Source organism: Vulpes vulpes, chromosome 6 (assembly GCF_048418805.1).
Source record: "Vulpes vulpes isolate BD-2025 chromosome 6, VulVul3, whole genome shotgun sequence".
Taxonomy (NCBI): Eukaryota; Metazoa; Chordata; class Mammalia; order Carnivora; family Canidae; genus Vulpes; species Vulpes vulpes.
This window is the reverse complement of record NC_132785.1, coordinates 121,337,521-121,355,173: the sequence shown is the minus strand read 5'-3', so window position 1 is coordinate 121,355,173 and position 17,653 is coordinate 121,337,521. Positions and strand designations below refer to the sequence as shown.

Below are 17,653 nucleotides of genomic sequence, written 5' to 3'. Positions count from 1 at the left end.
AAGGTTCCAGAGAGGCTGAGAGGTTAAGTGACTGCTTGAGTCTCATGGAGGCCCCAGTAAGAATCCTGGGATAAGACAAGGGTGATCCTGAAGCTGACTGGCATTTGCAGGATAGGCAGCCCAGCTTCAAACCATCCAATGCCTGACCCTGGATTAGTGGAGACTTCATTGTTAGTGCAATTAAGTGGCTCCCAGAAGAAAACACATTCCTTTCTAGAGAAAGATATCACCCTAGGACTCAATCTATTTCTACAAACAATTTATCAAGCACAAGATCAAACACACAATTAATAATGACTGCAGGCACACGAAGAGATAAGGTAAGATGAATGAGAACCAGAAGAAGCCACAGATAACAGAAATGCACCAAAAAATTCTGTGGGTATTGGTGTTATCTGATGTATATGTGGCTCAAGTGGACGTGGGAGATTTTTAAAAAAGCTAATCAGAAATTCTATACTGGAAAAGTATAATAATCAAAATCAGTTTAGACACAAATGAATTGGTGAATTGAACTATGGGTCAGGATAAATCACTCAGACTGAGTCACAAAAAGAAAACAATGGAAAAAGAAGGTAAAAGACATAGAAGATACCATAAAAGGTCTAATATAAGCGAAATTTGAGTCACAGAAGAAGAGTAGAGAGAGAATTAGGCAGGATATTAGAAAAATGTGTGAAATCATAATGGTCAGGGATTTTTAGTGCAAATATTCTAACAAGTATATAAATTTATTTGCATGTATCTAAAGACTAATGAGACTGAGCACCTTTGCTTATGCATAGTGGCCATCCACAAATCTTCTTTGAACAGATATTTCACTATTAGTGAAATACCTGTTCAAATTTTTGTCCATTTTTAAAAATTGGTTACCCCTCCCCCTTTTTCCTGAGTTTGGAGAGTTGTTTATGTATTCTGAACACATGTCCTTTATCAGATATGTGATCCCTCAGTATTTTCTCCCATTCTACGGTCTTCTCTTTTCATTCTCTTGACAGTGTCTTCTGAAGAGCAGAAGCTTAAATTTTTCATGAGATCAAATATATCAATTTTTTCTTCTATGGATCATGCTTTTGGTGTCATAGGTATGAAATCTCTGACCGACCCAAAGACACAAAGATTTTCTTGTTTTCTTCTAGAAGTTTTTATAATTTTAGTGTTTAAATTTATGATCTACTTTGAGTTAAATTTTTGTACACGGTGTGAGGTGTGGATTTTTCCCCATTAATCCAGTGCCATTTTTTGAAAAGACTATCATCTCTGTGCCAAACTGCCCTTGCACCTGTGCTGAAATCCACTAGCAATGTGGGATTTATATTTCTTCTGTATGCATCCCACAGATTTGTCTTTGTATAATTATTACATAGTCTTAGTTGCTGTAGGTGTACATTATATTTTGAAATCAGGCAGTAAACGCTCTCCAATTTTGCTTCTCTTTTTCAAAGTTGTTTTGGCTATTTTTGGTCCTGTGTGTTTTCATATGAATCTTAGAATTAGCTTGTCATTTCCTACCAGAAATAAAAAATAAATAAAATAAAAACATAACCTGCTGAGATTTTTATTATTTTACACTAAATATATAGATTGATATGGGAAGAACTGACAATAATATAGAGTCTTCTGGTCCATGAACATGGTACATCTTTCCATTCACTTAGTTCTTACATTATTTCTCTCAGTAACGTTCTACAGTTTTCAGTATACAGGTCTTACATATCGTTTATCAGATTGAGCCCCAGGTATTATTATACCTTACTATGATGGTTTAAGAAAACTTCAGTGTTCAGTTGTTCAGTTATTTGAATTTGCTAGTGTAGAAATACAACTGATTTGTATTTTGATCTTGTATCCTCCAACCTTTCTATACTTACTAAGTAGTTCTATTTTTCTTTTGTAGATTCCGTCATAGATAATAATGTTATATATTTTTTAAAGACTATAATTACTTTCTTTGCAATGTGAGTGCCTTCACTAATTTTATTGCCATACTACACTGGCTATAATGTCCTGTAGAATGTTGAACGAAGTGGAAAGAGTAGACACTCTTGGCTAGTTCCTGATCTTAGGGGAAAGCATTTGGTCTTTCACCTTTTAAGTATAATGTTATCTATAAATTTTTCAGAGGAAGCTCCTCTCTATCCCTAGTTTGCTGAGTTTTGTTTTGTTTTTCAGGAATGACTGTTAGACTTTTGTCAAATGCTTTTCCTAAATCTACTGAGATGACTAAATGGTAGTGTATTTTTTTCTTTTTCCTTTTTTTCAGTTTGTTGATATGATAACTCATATTGATTTGTTTTTGAATTTTGACCCAACTCTAAATTCTTGAGATAAACCCCAACTGGTCATGATGTATTATCCTTTTTATATGTTGCTGAATTTGATTTGCTATTTTTTCAAATGTTTGCATGTAAGCTCATGAGGGATATGCACCTATAGTTTTTTTGTTTTTGTAATGTCTATGTCTTGTTTGGGTATCAGGGCAATGTTGGCCTCATAGGATGACTTACTCTTACTTTTGACTTAAATTTTTGTACATAGATTAATGGGGGGAAAGTCCACACCTCACACCATGTACAAAAATTCTTCCTCTATTCTTTGGAAGAATTTGTGTAGAATTGTCATTTCATTTACATTTACCTTAATTTTCACCATTGCTGGTGCTCTTTATTTCTTCATGTAAACCCAACATCCATCTCTTATCACATTAATTCTACATAGAAACCCTCCCCCATTAGCATTTCTTGTAGGATAAGTCTGGTACAAAGAATCCTTTCAATTTCTGTTTATCTAAAGAAAATAGCATTTTGCTTTCATCCTTGAAAGATATTTTCACTGGGTACAGATTTCTTGTTGATATTTTTTCCTTGCTTTTAGTAATTCTAACATCCCATTGTGCTCTAATCTGCATTATTTCTGACCAGAAGTCTGCTTTACTCTCACCTTTGTTCCTCTGTTTGTAATGTCTCTTTCATCTCTGGCTGCTCCCAACATTGTCTCTTATTTTTTAATATCAGCAGTTTGATCATGATATGCCTAGGGATGATGCGTGTGTGTGTGTGTGTGTGTGTGTGTGTGTATTTGGCTTCAGATTCTCTGGGCTTTTGGATCTTTGGTTTGCTATTGTTCATTAACTTCAGAAAAGTCTTGGCCATTATTTCTTCAAATAGTTCTTCCCTATTCTCTCTTTTCTCATTCTGAGACACCAATTGCACATATATTAGATCACCACTTGACACTGTCTCAAAGCCATTTGATGCTCTCTCCTATTTTTTCACTCTGTTCTAACTTTGTGTTTCAGTTTGGATCATTTCTACCTTCAAGTTCACTGACTCTTTCTCCATATGTGTCTAAACTCCTGCTAAGCCCATTGAAAGAATGTTTCATCTCTGATATCATCCATTTTATTTCTAGCATTTTCAGTTGATCATTTTGTAGCTTTCATCTCTCTGCTGAAATTCCCTGTATGTTCATGCTGATCAGTCTGAGGAAATGGGCAGTATTGTGTTCCCATCCCCAAACACCTCCCATTCATCACCACAGCTGCATCAGCAAGGGAGAGTCTCTCAAGTCTCACGTCCTACAAGGCAAGGAGGCTTGTGGAAAAGAGCCTGCTAGTTGGTGCAAAATTGTGTCTGGAGCTCCAAGTTATTCTAAACTGATGTACTAGCCCATAATCAACCTTTAAAAACTTTCCAGTATTTTAGTGATTTTTTTCTAACAACCTTATGTGATAGCCACTTCTTCCTTCTATACTCTGTCAAAAGTCAGTGTCCCTGTGTCCCATCTTTCCTCAGAAGGGTGTTGCTATTGTAAATTCAGCTTTCTTGGTTGCCAAGAGAAGTGATGACTATATAGATTCTGTGACTAACCTATTGTTATCATTCTGTGACTAACCTGCTTATTGTTATTAGGACAGGAGCAATGTTTTCTTGCACATTTCCACACCCTAAGTAGATATGGAACTGGGTGCTTTGTTTTTGAGCCCTGAATAGTCCTTCCTCTCTTACAAGCTTCACTAAACATTTAAAAGAATGCTTGCTGTATTGTATCTAGAGTTTCTAGATTTGAGTTTCTGATTTGAGAAATTTCTAGGATATTTGGTTCACCACTGCCAACAGGTTAGTTAATCCATCAAGTTTTATATCAGACATTATAGATCTTTATTACAGTACACTATATAAATATTTTATTTTATAATTTTGCAAGGATTGTAAATAAAAATATTTACATTTGCTCCTTCATATCACTCAAGTGCCTCACGTCAGAAACAATATTCAAATAGTAATAATGGTCCCACTATCACAGAACTAAAGGATATCCTAATTAAGAATTTCAAAAGTTCCAGTTCATTTTTATGGTAAGCAAGGTAAACATAACAAGTCATTCATGACTAAGAAATTCATGTGAAAACACTGGTCTCCAACAGAATTTACTGAAAGGCAATATTTTTAGGTTTATTAGGAATATTAGGTAATATTTTATATATGCCCAGAAAAACTATATATTTGGTAAATGTTTCCATTGAATTTAATTGCTGCAATGTAATTAATGATGTTACTCTACCTTATCCTTAAGTACAAATAGGTAAAAAGATACAACACAAACATTTTCAAAATGCATAGGGGTGAATGTACTTTTATTTTTGAACTATGAACTGCACAAGAAAGAGTAATTTGTATCATCTGTTCATCTTCCCTAATTCCTTTGGTTAATATAGCCTCTTTTTATTTTCTTTTTAAATGAACTAGAAAAAAATGTTATATAATTTTATGCTTCCTAACCCATAAAATCTCCTAGTAAGGTCAATTCTAACCCTGATGGTTGTTTTCCATTAGCTTACATTAATGGGCATTATTTCATTTTCTTCCTTCACATTAGAGTGTCTCTAAATGCTTAGCCTGTCTACAGAGTACCACACTGTGGACCTTTTAGGATCTGTGGTGTCTGGAACACCATGTTCTGTTTGCTATATATATGTATAAGTGTATTGCTTTCACAAAATCCTTTTGCTTTTCTAAGTATGTAACTTTTGAGTTATATCAGAACATAACTTTTAACTTATCTCAGACAATGTCACCTACATTAAGGAAGACAGGTACTTCTACTTTTGAGCTGCAAGCCAAAGATAAAAGCAATTTGTATCATCTGTTTATGCTCTTTAATACTTTTAGTCAAAACCAATTCTCTTTGTCTTGGTGAACTGTACAAATATAATTTCATGCTTCCTAGAAAGCTCCTAACAAAATATTTATAGTCAAACATTGAATTTTTTAAGCCTTTATTTTCTCCAAAGGAGAATAAACACATCATGTAGAGTTGTTGTAAGATGTTTAAAAGGGTGAGTCTAAAGCAGTAAGCACAGTGCCTGGCCCACAGAAAGTTGCTCCTTATATTATTATTGGTTATCCACACATATGTGCCACTTGAAATAAGATTTTAAAAGTAGGTAGAGCTAAATTTTTAATTCACATATATCTACATTTACACAGTAAAGGTTTTCTTTAAAAATTTTAAAATGAAGTATTTTTTAAAAAAATATCTACCTACACTCAGTAGATATAAAATACTCTAATAAATAACCATACTTGCAGAAACTTATGATATTTTTTCTATTATTCCCATTAATGAAAATAATGCCACGTAAAATTAATAATAAAACTAATGAATCTTTTTCAGAATCAGACTGGTAGACTACATCTGCTAATCTCAAATGACTAAATCTCATGATGATTATGTCTCTTTTATCCTTTCCTTATTACACATCTTTTTCCCACTCCCCAAAACAAAGGTCTCTCTAGGACCATAAATCAGCATATCACTCTACTGATACCCTCTTTTTACTTCCCATCCAAGAATGCCATCAGTGGATCAGGCCAATGTGCCACTGGTCTTTCAGACAGACATTTACTGTCTCAGAATATTAAATTCATTCGATATTCATTTTTAAGTAATTGTTTAGTGTCTATTATTTGTCAAGCACGGTTCTAGATTCTGGGAATACTATGGCAAATCTGACTCTCAAAGATTTCACCCTTAAGGAAGAGAGAGAAAAGAATGGTAGAGGATGAGCTCAGAAAGCTAGACAGGGTCCTTTAAGGGCATGGTGAGGAGTTTTATTCTACCTAAAATGGGAAGGTACTTTTATTGGTTTCTTGTGGCTGGTATAACAAATTACAATAAACCAAGTGGCTTAAAACAAAAGAAATGTATCCTCTCTTAGTTCTGAAGGCCATAAGTCCTAAATCACTATTATTTAGCCAAAATCAAAATGTTCTGCTTTCTGGAGGTCCTGGGGTAGAATCTGTTCCTGGCCTCTTCCGGCTTCTAGGGTGATGCGGCCGTCGCTGTCGGAGTCATACATGTGGAACATACATGTGGTATTCTTTGGCTTGCAGCCACATCACTCCAATCTCTGCCTCCTTCTTCACATGGCCTTCTCCTCCCTCCTCTATGCCTGGGTCAAATCTACCTCTGCTTTCCTCTTAGAGGATACATGCAATGACATTTAGGGCCTACCCAGACAAACCAGGATAATCCCCCCATCTCCAGATCCTTAACTATGTCACAAAAACTTTCTAAATAAGGGAACATTTAAAGGTCGCAGGGATTAGGACCTGATCTCTTTGGGAGGCTGTACTCTGCCCACCACACCACTTCAGTAATTTTCATGCAGGAAGATATGATTGATGCTTTTAAAAAGATCTATCTGAAGAAAAAAAGGTAACTATGTGAGATGATGGCTGTTTTAGTAAAAGGTAACTATGTGAGATGATGGCTGTTTTGATAGTGGTAATCATTTCACAACGTATACACATATTAAATCATTATGCTGTACACTTTATACACAATTTTATTTCATACACAAAAAATTGTAGATTGTTCCTACATAAATAAATAAAAGATTTCTCTGGCTGAGTGGGCCCTAGGTGGCAAAGTAGAAAGGATAGGTCCAGCAAGAAGGCTGTTGTATAACCAGATGAGAGAGGACTAAGGCTTGAGAAGTGAAATTATACATTATATATCTGCGGCAGTCATGATCAGCTAATGAGGAGGTTGTATAATAGTTTAGTTAAGAGGGAGGACTCAGGAGCCAGACTTCCTGGTCAAACCCGATTATGCCACTTGCTAGCTTTGAGACTTTTGGCAGGTTACTCAACTAAGTTGTTTCTTCCTCTATCCAGTGCCCCTTACAGAACTGCTGTAACCATTCAAAAAATAAAAATGTTCTGTCTCCCTTTCTGATATAAAGACTCCTAACTCTGGGAAACGAACTAGGGGTGGTGGAAGGGGAGGACGGCAGGGGGTGGGGGTGAATGGGTGATGGGCACTGAGGGGGACACTTGACGGGATGAGCACTGGGTGTTATTCTGTATGTTGGTAAATTGAACACCAAGAAAAAATAAATTTATTATTAAAAAAATAATAATAAAAAAATAAAAATAAAAATGCATAAAGTGTCTGACAGAGTACAGTGCCTGACACATAGTAAGACCTCAACAAATGTTAGCTATATTTATTTCTATCTGTTCCTGGCATTGTGCATTTTCTAATATATAATTTATGCCACAGATTTTGGGTTCCCAAAATAAGTATAAAAACAATTAAAAGAATTCAATAACTCAACAGGCAGAGACATTTTTTGCAATTCATTATAAAAGGAGTCATTAATGTTACATGGTATAATTATATCACTACCACTTCAAATTTTATAAAGGACCATAGTATTTAAGAAATGTATCTTGATAGTCAAATTCTTTCCCTTCCTGATAACGAGATATTCAAGTCAAATATTGAAATCTAACATCTAAGATCCTGATTGATTATATTGTGGAAAAGAATTCAAACTTAATCAATAGACTATAGAAAAAAGTTATTTCTTTTCCAAAAAATACTGCATGATTAAATCATAGAACATGAATACATTATAACAACTATATTTAAAAGTATCTCCAATCTAAGAAATTTAAATTGGAGGTCAAAATATTTCCTTTCTGGAGTCTTATTTAAACTTAACCTTGAGATGAGTGACCTGATAGCATTATCATTCATTGTACACTTCGGATAAAATTTACAAAGTGAATTGTAAAAATACTATGGATCAGCTCAATTCTAATCCTGACTTTGTTTCTGCCATTTTTAACCTTAAATTCCTTCATCTCTAAGACAGTGAAAATAGCAAACTATTTTAAAAACCATTGTTCAGTTAATATAGTATTATAAGGATGAAATGCAAATGCAATACAACAAGAAAAAAATCAATAAAAATATCATTGGTGACGTTTTATACTACAAGGCCAGAAAGAGCTTCCCCATCACTGCATCTGATGCTCTTAAGATAAAGCAAAGGGTGAGCTCTAAAAGCTGCTTATCCTAGGCTGTGAATGTGCTAACAATTTTGGGAATGATTAGTTTCTTATACAAAATATTTATTGTTTGCATCTTTAAATTCTCTACAAGTAAATCATTCATAGAAGACCAGTGTTAGTAAGTATGCAAACTATTGCTCCCCCGTGGATTTAATAAATATCCAACAAAGACACTCAGAACCATACAGGTGCTCAAGCCAGAAATCTGGAAGGTATCTCCTACTTCCTACATCCAATTCATGAGGAAGTTCTGTTTATTTTACCTCAGTAATTATATCTCAAATACAGCCACTACTCCCCTCTGTCCCAGCTAGCTGGCCCAATCCAAGCCACCTTCACATATCACAAGGACTAGTGCTGTACCTTCCCAATTCTCCCACTCCAAGCCATTCACCACATAATTATCAAAATGATAATCATAAAACGTACATGGGATAGGCCACTGTTCTGCTCAATGGCTTTCTGCTGTCCTCAGAAAGAACACCTCTTGCGTGCTCTCTCACTGACCGTCTCTCTAACCTCTTTTCAAGTTATATCCCACCCCTGCCCACTGCATCTCAACCACCTGTGCCTCTTCCAATTCCAACCAGCTTTCTCATCTTAGGGCTATCTGCTGCTTCCTCTGCCTGGACCATTCATTCTTGACTCTTCAAATGGCTGCTTCCTCCTATGTCTTTGGTTTTGAGCTCCTCAATAAGGCTTTCCTTGACCTCCCAGTGCTCAGTAGGCAATCCTGTCTGTTTATCCTGTTCTTCACAGTTACGTGTTTAATGCCTGTTTCCCCCACTCTGGAATGTACCTTTCTTGAGGGCAAGTTCTCTCTTTTCTTCACCTCTGTTTTCTCAGTGCTTACAACAGTGTCCAGCACATGGGAGGTACTCAGTCAATATTTGTGAATGAATGAGATACCATTATTTCTAAACGCTCACATTGGGATACAAGATTATTTTTTTTATAAAATCAACAAAGGAGTTATGGCCATGGCAAAAGAGAATAAAGTGGCTATGTGTGATTTCTGTCACAGTTTTATCATTTGAAATGTAACCACTTGCAGAAGCAAGGTAGAACTGAAGAAGATGCTAACGAGGAGTACCAATAAATCTTAACAATATCTGAATATGGTGACTAAAAAACGGTTTGCACATAATACAGGTTTTATAACTTGAAATGGAGTTGCTTAAATGTTTAATCGCCTGCATTATATACTAAACCCTCTATAAAAGTCACTATTATTACCCCACAAAGTCTTTTCAATACTTAGTTCTTTACTATCTTCACACAAGTAAATATTCTCCTATGATTGTTCTTTGTTTTCCATAGTCTTTAGGCCATCCTGACATGGAATCTAATCTGGGACTATCTTCTACTCTTTTGGTATGTTTTTTAGGACAAGATAGGATAAATGAGAATCGTAAATAAATGGCTGTTTGTTGATTAACTAGAGAAATGAATAAAATCTTTCAGCACTAAGTAAAGGCTTTCTTAGTACATATTCATTAGTATATGTTTTCTTTATATCCGTTTATTCAGTTAACCTTCTATATTATGGATTAACTTTAGTTACCTTAAAAGCTTATTAAAACCTTATCTTCTATAACTCAGTTATATAGTTTTAGCATATACATTTGATTCTCTGTATAAATATGCCACATATATGAATGTAAAATATTCTTTATACCGTTCCCATGAAATTAAGATTTTTCAGGAGTTATTACTTAACCGACTTTATTGTGAACTCATTAACAAAAGGATTTTTTCAAAGTAATTTAGAAACCTCTAAAAGCCACTATTCTCCACCCTTCATCTTTTATTCTTGCTTTAAGAAACCATGGCTGTTCAGTATGCTGTCCATGGACCAGATTTCGCCTGCTCAACACAGAGTTATAGCAAGCTTTATGTCTTTAGCTTTACATCGAATTCACTTATCTACAATATTTCCTTGTCAAGGGCGCCTACCCACTTGTTCCCTTCTACTATCATTTAACTAGCACTTCCAGGTCTCATGCTAAGAAGCTTAAGCCAGTTACTATCACTGAAAATGAACATGAAATTAAACCTGGATGGTGTAAACTTAATTCCATTGAAATTATGGCATGATTCTGGGGGAAATAGCTATGAAAAACCTTGATTCACTTTTGAATCACATGCAAATCCAAAATAAACATTTTCTCATTTCAACATTGTAACTAGTAAAAAAAAAAAAACACTCACAATGCCTACATGGAAATGTGGGCATCTTATAAAAATAACATGCTATATCCTTGACCTAAATCACAGCAGCTAGAACCATGTTACAGAGGCCTCAAAATGAAACTCAAGAACACATTAATAATTATAATATTTTAAATGCATATAAATTAATAAAAAATTATGAATAAGCTATAACCAACCAGAAAGCCAAAGCAAAATATACAAAATTCCCTATCAACAAACATAGTCCCCATTAGTATATAACCTCCCTGGCCCTAAATAGCAGGTAGAGCTCCCTGAGGACACAGGCTGTTATCTGTTTTGCTCATTCAGGTTCTTACAAACAAGAACACCACTTTGCACACAGCCACAGATAAATAACAAGTACTATCAAAAATTTAATATTATAAATTAATAATCAGTAAATATTAAATAGCCAGAGAAAAGAATGTTCTAATAAATCAAAGATTTCCATTTAAAGCAAGAAAACTAATTCTGAAAGAATTTAGGACGCAATAAGTATAAAACTAAAACTGTGATGGCCGCAATTCACTCTTTATTTCAGTGATTCTCTAGAAGTTACCAGAGGGTGATTATTAGTAGTATTAGTTAAATTTCATTATCAGTGTTGTAGAAATACTATTAATATAAATTTAAGTCAACAGAATACCAAATAAGATAGCTATGATTTCTTAAGACTAACTATGATTTTGTTTTGAGCTACTGAGAAGCTAACTTTTAAATAAAACATCTCGGGGCACCTGGGTAGTACAGTCAGTCAAGCATTCCGACTCTTGGTTTAGGTTCAGGTCATGGCCTCAGGGTCCATGATCTTACCTCAGGGTAAGATCAAGCCCCATGTTGGGCTCCATGCTTGGCACAGAGTCTGCTTGAGATTCTCTTTCCCTCTCTCTCTGTCCCTAACCCCGCCATGCAAATCCACAGCCCCCCTCTCTGAAATAAACAGTCTTTTTGAAAAAAATAAAATATCTCTCATGAGAATACGACTAAAGAAACATTCACAACTTGAGATCTGGATTTTTCCCATTTTCATCAGCTAATTTTCCTAAATATTTTCATTATGATTCAAAATATGTATCATAATACTTCCTCCGCTCCACAATTAAGCACAAAATATCAGCCATCCAAAACTCTGAAACCTCCTCCTGACCATGGCAACACGCTACTGGAAAAATGGTAAATGCGAATCTTATTTGGCACCAACTTACTCTGACTTTTGGCAAGACTCTCCGAAGCGTCTCAGCAGGGTTCTGCCGCATGAGGAATGGAAGGTTTGCAATCACACTCGTTCCTTGGACATCTTGGCCAGCACTTACAGAGAAAACACAGATTTAAGATTCGTGATTACAAGCCAAGGGCCTAGCTCACGACTATATATAAAAAGCAGGGATTGATCTGCTTTTAATAATAAATACGCAGACATCTGACAAAGTTTTAAACCTTCAACACATCATTTAGATATAAAAATAAAACCAGACCTGAAATTTCATCAAGTAAATCTTGTAACAAAAGCATGAAGATATTAATTATGCTTATGCTAAAACCAGATTCTCTAAATACACGTCTTAAGTCCAGAAAGTCTTGATGAGATTTTTAAACACTTCCTTTAAAACTCTACCTCATTTTTTCCTGTGATCTGCCAACTTACTGTACTTTACAAAAAAACATATAGAGATGTTGTAAAGGTTCATTATGGTAAAATAATAATAACTATGGCAACAGCACACACAGCAACAAAATCGACTACCACAGAATCACACAACTTTCTTCTAGTACAACGAAATCACTGTTGCACTTAGTGAGACTCTAAAGTTGCCAGAAATTTCTTAAAGATATATTCATTATCCTTAAAGGTCAGTGAGATATATTTATTCAGTACCTTTTTGATATAACATTCATTAGGTCATTAAGGCTTTCCCAAAATAATCTCAGTGACACTCTAGAGGCCTAAGTACCTTGGACAAGGTGTTTGGACTCCTCTGAGAAACTACTTCCACACAGAAAAGTCTTTGTTCTTAAAGCATTAGTCAAGCGACATGTGCACATACTTGCAACATACATTAAAAAAATAATTTCTTAAAGTACTACATTTATTGGCTTCAGTTTAATAAGTTCTGTTAATAAGAAGTATATTCTGACTCTAAATGGAGCTGCCCATTGTGAAGAAAGGCTTTTACCCGTTGCAATATGGCAGTGAAATATAGGTCAGTACAATTGTTTCACATCCTTGACACTCTCCAAGTGAATACTTAAGACGACAAAACCAAAAAGGAAATGAGAAGAGAGTAAAAGAAGGGACCCATGCCAAGATGGGAAGAAGATCAAAAAGGGAAATTAAAGTTACATATACTCTAGATGACCCTTGAACAACATGGAAGTTAGGGGTGCCATCCCCCTATACAGTCCAAAATCTGCATATAACTTTCAACTTCCCCAAAACATAACTACTGCTGGCCAGAAGCCTTACTGACAACCTAAATAGTCTATTAACACATATTTTGTATACATATCATATACTATAATCTTACAAATAAAGCAAGCTAGAGATAATAAAATGTTATGAATAAATTCATAAGAGAAAAATACATCTACAATACTGTCGTGTATTTACCGAAAAAATTTGCATGTAAGCCAACATGCACAGTTCAAATCCATGTTGTTCAACGGTCAACTGTACTTACAGTGGGTCAGATGTTGGCCCTCCATAAAATTCATCTGCATCCTAATCCTGGAACCTATGAATGTTATCTTAATTTGAAAAAGAATCTTGAGACCAAGAGATCGTCCTGGATTATTCAAGTAGGCTATACACCCAATACCAAGTGTCCTTAAAAGACACACTCAGAGAAGAAGACAGACCGAACAGGAGAAGGGAATCTGATCACAGAGCAGAGATGGGAACAATGCCGCTACTAATCAAGGAATGCCAACAACCACCAGAAGTTGGAAGAGGCAGAGAACAGATTCCCCCTTAGAGTCCTGCTGTCACCTTCATTTAGACTTTGTGATACCGATTTCAGACTTCTTGCCTCCAAACCCATGAGGGAATAAATTTCTGTTGTTTTAGGCTATCCAGGTAGTGGTGATTTCCTATGGCAGCCACAGGAAACATGCCACTAAAGAACTGGGACAGAAGAGAAATATCTGAGAAAGGAGAAAAGAAACATCTGAGAAAGTAATGTGTCATAAGACAACTCCTGGCCCAGAGCAGAGATACTGTAAGTGTCTCTTAAAAGGATGCATGAATGGATGACTCATGAAATGAACCGATGTCAGGAATATCTAATATTGCACAGAACACTGGTGAATTTTGTTCACTAACTTTGCAATTAAGCAAAAAACAATATGGTATTAGAAATCTAATAGATCTGAAGACAAAATGCTACATTGAAGGAACATAAAAACAAACAGAAAACAAAAAGTAAATGGCACATTTAAGCCTAAAATAGCATTAATTTTTTAAATAGCATTAATTACATAAAATGTAAATAGTCTAAATACATCAATTAAAGGACAGGAATTGGCATAGTGGATTTTAAAATATGACTCAACTAAATGCAGCCTACAGGAAACTAATCGTGAATAGAATAATAGCAGCAGATTGAAAATAAAGCACAGAAACACAAATCAAAAGAAAGTAGGAATGGCTAGATTAGTACCAGATAAAGTAAACCTCAGAGGAAAGAAAATCACCAGAAACCTTATCATATAATGATGAGAGACCATCTACCAGGAAGACACAGCAATCCTAAATGTGTGTACACCAAACAGAGTTGCAAAATATGTGAAACAAAAGCCTATATAACCAAAGGAGAAATAGACACATACACAGGTAGATGGACATTTCCATAACCCTCTCTCAACAACTGATCAAACAAGGAAACAAAATTATCATGGACACAAGAGAACTCAACAGCATCAGCCAACAAGATCTGATATTTTTAGAACACCCTATCCAACAACAGATTGCACATTCAAGCGCCCAAAGGATAATAGGTCTAGAAAGACCACATCCCAAGCCACAACAAATATTTAAAACTTGAAATCAAGAAGTGCCTGGGTGGCTCAGCCAATTAAGCATCTGCCTTTGGCTCAGGTCATGATCTCAGAGTCCTGGGATCCAGCACTGTGGTGGGCTCCCTCTCAGTGGGGAGTCTGCTTCTCCCTGCCCTCTGCCCCTCCTCCTGCTCATGCTCTGTCTCTCATGCTCTCTGTCTCGTATTTTACTACATATGTTGCCAAAAATTGAAATCATAAATATTCTTCTCTGACTACAATGGAATCAAACTAGAAATCAATAATAGATCATTTAAAAATCTAAAATTCTTGGAAACTAACACACTTCTACATGATGTATGGGCCAATGAAGGAGTCCCAGGAAAATAAAAAAATACATCTACCTGAATGAAAATGAAAGTACAATGTATCAAAATTTGTGGACACAGTCAAAGCAGTGCATAGAGGGAAATTTATAATACTAAATGCATAAATTAGAAAACAGGAAAAATCTACAATAATTTCTACCACGAGAACCTAGAAGAACAAAGGAATCACAATACAAACAGGAGAAAATAGTAAACAGAAAAAGTAATGACATAAATACAGAAAGCAAATTAAACAAAAACTTCATCCTTCTAAAGGATCAATAAAATCAAGGCACCTGGATGGCTCATCAGTTAAGCATCTGACTCTTGAATTTAGCTCAGGTCATGATCTCAGAGTCATGAGATCAAGCCCTACATCAGGCTCCAATACTGGGCATGGAGCCTGCTTAAGATTTTCTCTCCCCCACCATTCATGCTCTCTATCAAGGGAAAAAAAAAAGGAATAAAGGATCAATAAAATTGACTACATTTTAGTAAGACTGGCAAATTAAAAATGAGAAAAGACACAAATTATCAATATCAAGGTTGGAATGGGTATCACTACAAACCTTACAGACACCAAAAAATTAATAAGAGATTGCTACAAATAATTCAACACATAAATTTGACAACTTAGACCAAATGGACCAGTTCCTTTAAAACACACACACACACAAACACACACACACACACACACACACACAAACCATCATAACTCATCCAATATGAAATAGATTATTTGAATAGTCCTACAACCATTAAGGACACTGAATTCTTATGTCAAAACTCCCTAAGGAAATCTCCAGGTCCAGATAATTTCACTGGAAAATTCTACTAAACACTTAAGGAAGAATTAGCACCATTCTACACAATCTTTTTCAGAAAACAGAAGAGGAGGAAACACTTCCTAAATTATTTTATGAACCTATTACTACAGAAATACCAAAACCATGCAAAGACCAAAAAGAAAAACTACAGAGAAATATTCTTCATAAATACAGATGCAAAAATTCTTTTTTTTAAAAGATTTGTTTATTTATTGATGAGACACAGAGAGAGAGGCAGAGACATAGGCAGAGGGAGAAGCAGGCTCCCTGTAGGGAGCCCATTGCGGGATCCCGGGATCACACCCTGAGCAAAGGCAGCTGCTTCAACTGCTGAGCCACCCACGTGTCCCAGATGCAAAAATTCTTAACAAAATATTAGCAAGTAAAATACAGTGATTTCTAAAAGGAAAAGTTACACACCATGACCAAATGGGGTTTACTCCAGGGATGGGAGGCTGGTTCATTATTCAGAATCGGTGTAATCCATCATATTGACAAGTTAAAGAAGAAAAATATCCTTGATCATATCAATTAATGCAGAAAAAACATTTGACCAAATTGAATACAATTAACATTGAAATTACAAATACAATACTACTTGAAAAATGAAATACAAAAATCACATTTAACACAATTCATATCAAAAATCTAAACAAGAATTTTGGGAGACCCAGACAAGATTTTATGGAATTTATATGGAAATTTATATGGAAAGGCAAAGTAACTAGAATTCTTGCAGACACAAGTTATACAAATGGAGAACCAAATTAGTGGTTTCCAGGGTTTGTTATAAGAAGATAGGTAGGTGTAGAGTAGGAGGGATATGAATATGAGTAGGCAGTGACAGAAATCTTACTTATCTTGATTGTATCAATATTCTGGTTGTAATATTGTACCATAGTTTTTCAAGATGTTACTATAGAGAGAAATTAGCTAAACAGTATATGTGGATATCTCTATTATTTCTTACTACTATATGTGAATCTATAATTATCTCAAAATAAAAAGTTTCATTTTAAAAAATCGACATAATTTAAAAAAAACACATATGAGCATCTCCAACAGATGTAGAAATCTGACAAATTTAGCATTCATTCATGATTTAAAACTGTCATCAAACCAAAAATTCCTAGATAAAGAATGCCCTTCATAAAAGGGCTCCTATGAAAAACTTACAACTTCCTTTGTATTTCATGGTAAAAGAATGATGCTTTCTCTCTAATCAGTAACAAGAAAAAGATGTTCTTTTTTCTTCATTACCACTTCTATTCAACACTGTGTTGGAGGTTTGGTCTGAACCAGGGCAATAAGCAATAAAAAGAAATTAAAGGCTTATGGATTGCAAAGAAAAAAAGTCAAATCGGCTTTATTCACAGACAACATAATTGTCTACAGCAAAAATAAAATTTATATGGAAATGCAAAAGATCTAGAATAGCCAAAACAAATTTAAATACAAACAAGGTAATAGTAGAGCTAATACCATCTTATTTCACAACTTATTATAAAGCTGCAATAAAAAAGATAGTTCGGCACTGGTACAAAGATAATCCTTTAGATCAGTAGAAAAGAACTGAGTGTCCAGGACATAGACTCAAACATAAATACATGATTGATTTTTGACAAAGGTGACAAGACAATTCAATGAGGAAATGATCATATTTTAAACAAATGATGCTGGAACAAATGGATAGCCATATACAAAACATAATAAACCTCTCCCCAGGCTGAAGCATATACAAAAAATTAACTCAAAGTAGATTACAGACTTGAATGTAAGAGCCAATACTATAAAATTTCCAAAGGAACACTTAACAGAAAATCTCAGTGACCTGGGTTTGACAAATATTTCTTAAATAGGACACAAAAAAACATAAATTATAAAA

General features: G+C 34.9%; 1 protein-coding gene across 4 annotated transcripts in view; it reads right to left on the bottom strand.

The window, feature by feature from the left end:
* PPP4R4 (protein phosphatase 4 regulatory subunit 4) overlaps positions 1 to 17,653 on the bottom strand; it is a 118,525-nt gene that overhangs the window by 55,198 nt on the left and 45,674 nt on the right. For all 4 annotated transcript variants that reach the window (XM_072762230.1, XM_025982539.2, XM_025982540.2 and 1 more), the window contains exon 3: positions 11,786 to 11,888. In XM_072762230.1, coding sequence (XP_072618331.1) covers positions 11,786 to 11,888 — 103 coding nt within the window. The remainder of the gene's footprint in view (positions 1 to 11,785; positions 11,889 to 17,653) is intronic.